Source organism: Cephus cinctus, unplaced genomic scaffold, assembly GCF_000341935.2.
Source record: "Cephus cinctus unplaced genomic scaffold, Ccin1 Ccin1_scaffold0413, whole genome shotgun sequence".
Taxonomy (NCBI): domain Eukaryota; kingdom Metazoa; phylum Arthropoda; class Insecta; order Hymenoptera; family Cephidae; genus Cephus; species Cephus cinctus.
The window spans coordinates 7,673-11,486 of NW_014333096.1; the positions used below are offsets into that span (position 1 = coordinate 7,673).

Here is a 3,814-nt window from a genome sequence, read left to right on the forward strand (position 1 = left end):
TCTATGGCTCCAAGTAGTGGGTTCGTTTTGAATGACCCTGTACATCAGGTTAGTCTGTGAATTTGTACGCATTTTTTTAACCAGAATTGGTCCTACATCACTGCGACGTGACATGTATAAATGATATTTATGTAAAACAAGAACATCATAGAAACAATGCCTTATTCCCGTAAAGAGTGCCCATATCGTTCTGCCGTTTTCATTGGGTCACTTGGAAAACCCGTTACTGTATTCTGGCCTCAAGTGAGTAATATCAGCTGTAATAAAATACGTGTAATGGAACGTGAATAGTAAAGGGTCATAAAACTGTATCAGAATTAGTGAGAACGTTTGATAAAATTTCTATGGACATACTAGGACCATTAGCTAGAACCGAAAACAATTCAAAACAATAAAGAGTAGTATAAACGGGTGCAAATGATTCCAAGTGGTACAACGGGGAATGCGAGACAAGGGGGGGGGGTCTTCTGAAGGATTCGTGACGTTCCAGAGTACTATTATAAAAAGGGTATCATATAAACTTTCGTTAAACTTGGGCTAATTTGAGACTCATACTTTGAATCAATATTTATCATGTTTCCCCTTGTGACAAATAACGTATACCGTAGCGTAGATATCCGAGGTGGTAATTAAAATATTTAAAAGTTCCGATCGTTGGACGAGGCAATCACGTGCGTATTTCATTAGAAATATTATTACAGATTTCAAAATGTCTATCGATCTTTATTTGATGCCCGTAAGTGCCCCATGCCGAGCTGTGCGGCTGGTAGCGGCGGCCGTCGGCGTCGATCTGAACCTGAAACTCGTGAATCTGATGAAGGGCGAATAACTCACGCCTGAGTTTCTCAAGGTGCAAACTATTCAGTTTATGCCTCTTTTACAGCGAGTAATTGATGCACTGCGCAATTGTATCCGTATTCTCGGAGGATAAACAAAATCCGTGGGCTAGGTGTCTGGCGGCCTCACCAAGGTTATTGGTACTTCTAAGGAAGGCGTGTTGACCGAACGTGTCGAGCCCGGCTTGTGCAAAGGTGTGGGAGCACGCCTGTTGTACAAGCTAGCTGCGAAGGGGTTCCAGGACCCTAGCGGCGGGGCAGGTATGGCCTAACGGCCTTAAGACTCGGGTACTGCCCTCGGAAGCCTGTTGGTGAAATTATCTGTATCCGTATTCTGTTTAGGTAAATTTAGGTAATAATTTTTGAAATAAATCCAGCGATTTTACTATTCACAGATAAACCCGCAGCACACAGTACCCGTAATCGACGACAATGGCTTTATCTCGCTGAAAGGTAAGACAAAGTCTCTTTGCTGACAAAAATCAATATTTTTGAAAATATAGTTTCTAGTGTTTATCATCAATTTATATCGATATCTTAATCTTGAATTTTCCACGTGAATTAATATAATATATGTGGGGTTGGAGGAAACGGATGCTCTTCGTATATTGATTTGCATTATTTTTACATTACTTTAACCACGTCTGATTAAGCGTGGAACGTAACGATATTTTTTTTTATCAAATATTGCACATGCATTATGATCGTGATATCGCGTTACCCGATATACTATAAAAATTTCGAATAATGCACATTCTTCACAGCCGAGCGATTTCGAGCTACTTGGTCGACAAATACGGGAAGAACGACTCCCTCTACCCGAAGGACATCAAAGAACGTGCAGTCGTCAATCAGCGATTGTATTTCGACATTGGTACCCTGTATCAGGCATATACGAGTGCTTACGTAAGTTCCAAATCAAGGAAGTACGGTGCATATATAAAGAGACGGTATAAAGTGGACACAAGTAAAAAGTGACTAAATCAATTATCAAAGATCGATCATATATTTTAACAGAGACCTGTAATATTCAGCGGAGCCCCTAAGGAAGCTGTGTTGATTAAAAATTTCAACGAAAGTCTGAAACTCTTTGAACAATTTTTGGAGAACGATCATTACGTGGCTGGAGAAAATCTTACGATTGCTGATCTTTCGTTGGTTACCACCGTATCCGAGCTTGAGGTGATAACAATTTTGAGAACCGATAATGACGTATCTAGATGCACATACAAACAGTCAAACAAGTCATAATTTTATCGATGATCAATTGCAGGTCTTGGAACATGACTTCAGCAAGTTTGAGAACATTAATCGCTGGTACGCCAAAGTTAAATCCGAAGCACCGCAATACGAGAAGATCACCGAAGAAGGAATTGGGGCATTGAAAGAATTGCTCGAATTGCTTAAGAAATAAACGCAGAATTATTTTTCCGTTAAACCCGACCGCACGAAGGTTTTGAAAAGGATGATTTATCATTTTAAAAATCAGAGCTACGAGCCATGGTGGTAGAATTGAAGACCTTGCGAATCTCTGCTGATCTGCTTACACTTCTCTCGCTCCGGAACGATAGTTATAATTTTTGTACCAATAAAAAAAAATCATCGTCCCAACCCCATCGTGAGCACTTTTTCACGAAGATATAGAAAATAAGAAAATAAAGAACTTACTTTGCGAGTATACCTACTATACTCAAAATTATATTTTTACATATTATTTTTGTTGACTCAAATATAATTCGAAGTGATGTACGATTAGATCGAGATTTTAGGGTTTCGCGTTCAAGTTTGCGGATGGAAGCCGCGTTCGTGTTTCGTCTGCATCATCAGGACTAACAGGCTCCGATACCGAAGCTCCACGTTGTGAGGAAGTCTTAATATCGCGGCTTTCCCTAAATATTCAGATGATGCGCTGGCTAGCATCTGCCCGGTTTGATAATTATCAAGGGAGTGGTGATACGATCCTGGAATACGTGATCTGCGGGTGCTAAGGAGAATGAAGCGACTCGAAGGTACGCAAAGTGCTTTTCCAGTCGCAAGCCTATTCCTTTCTACGGTCACACGTGATGTAGCTAGGCGTAAGTCGATCACCGGAAGTGTAATGCCAAATCATCAGGACACCGGTGCACAGCGACAGAAGTCTGCGCACCCGCGAATTCCGCCACAATCCGAGAACGAGCGTGGGGTCGTCCAGGGTGATAAGTCGCGCACGTGTCATTGGACGCCTGTCCAACAAGTCCTGCTACCTGATTACGCTATCAGACGTGAATTTTGCGAGTGGCTTCTTCGGACAACACGAGGAAGATCCGAGTCTCATCGGGAACATTTTTTCGGACGCTCCGGATGTTGGAACACCCACAATTTTCACGTGTAAGCTGCGAACAGACAAATGGAAGCTGTGGGAGCCGCCACGAGGTACTTTACGACATGTTCCCTGGGTGCTGAATCGGACGAGGACGACCTCCCCACGTCAAGTGGCTACGTCGCATGTAGACCCCAGAGGTTTAGGGGAAGCCAGATTAACCTTTCAAGGGAGAAGGTGGATGAAGAATCCAACTCTGTAAAACTCCGACAGTTTGTAATTGCACTCAAGGGCCCACGTGTACACTAACGGGAGGCATTGCCAATTTTATTACTTTTTGACAAAGTAATGTTCTTCTTCTTAAAAATTTGTCAAGCTGAACCAATAGTAACAATCCCTAACCCTACTCAAACAATCCACCCCCGCTAACCAACATCCCTAATTTTTTCTAACTCTCACTCTCATTCTCCGCTGATCCGTCAACCAGTCTAGTAAAACAGTTCTCCATTCCTCTCGCACAAAATACCATCTAACAGTTACTCCAATTATTGCAATTCATTAATTTATCTAGTACCAGTCGAAATTGTTTTCGGTTATTCCTTAACTAGCATCTTTGTAGAGTTTGTTGTCAGTGCATTAAGTTATAATAAACTCTATTCATTTGTTCATCAACTTTGCT

The 3,814-nt window shown here is 41.7% G+C and overlaps 1 protein-coding gene across 1 annotated transcript; it reads left to right on the forward strand.

The window, feature by feature from the left end:
- The first annotated feature begins 217 nt into the window (after window positions 1-217).
- LOC112494328 (glutathione S-transferase D1-like) lies at window positions 218-2,481 on the forward strand. Its single transcript, XM_025084906.1, is given in 7 exon segments — window positions 218-243; window positions 884-977; window positions 1,232-1,271; window positions 1,274-1,289; window positions 1,601-1,742; window positions 1,854-2,018; window positions 2,110-2,481. Coding segments are annotated over 6 exon segments (588 nt in total). The 5' UTR covers window positions 218-243; window positions 884-893; the 3' UTR covers window positions 2,251-2,481.
- The last annotated feature ends 1,333 nt before the right edge of the window (window positions 2,482-3,814 follow it).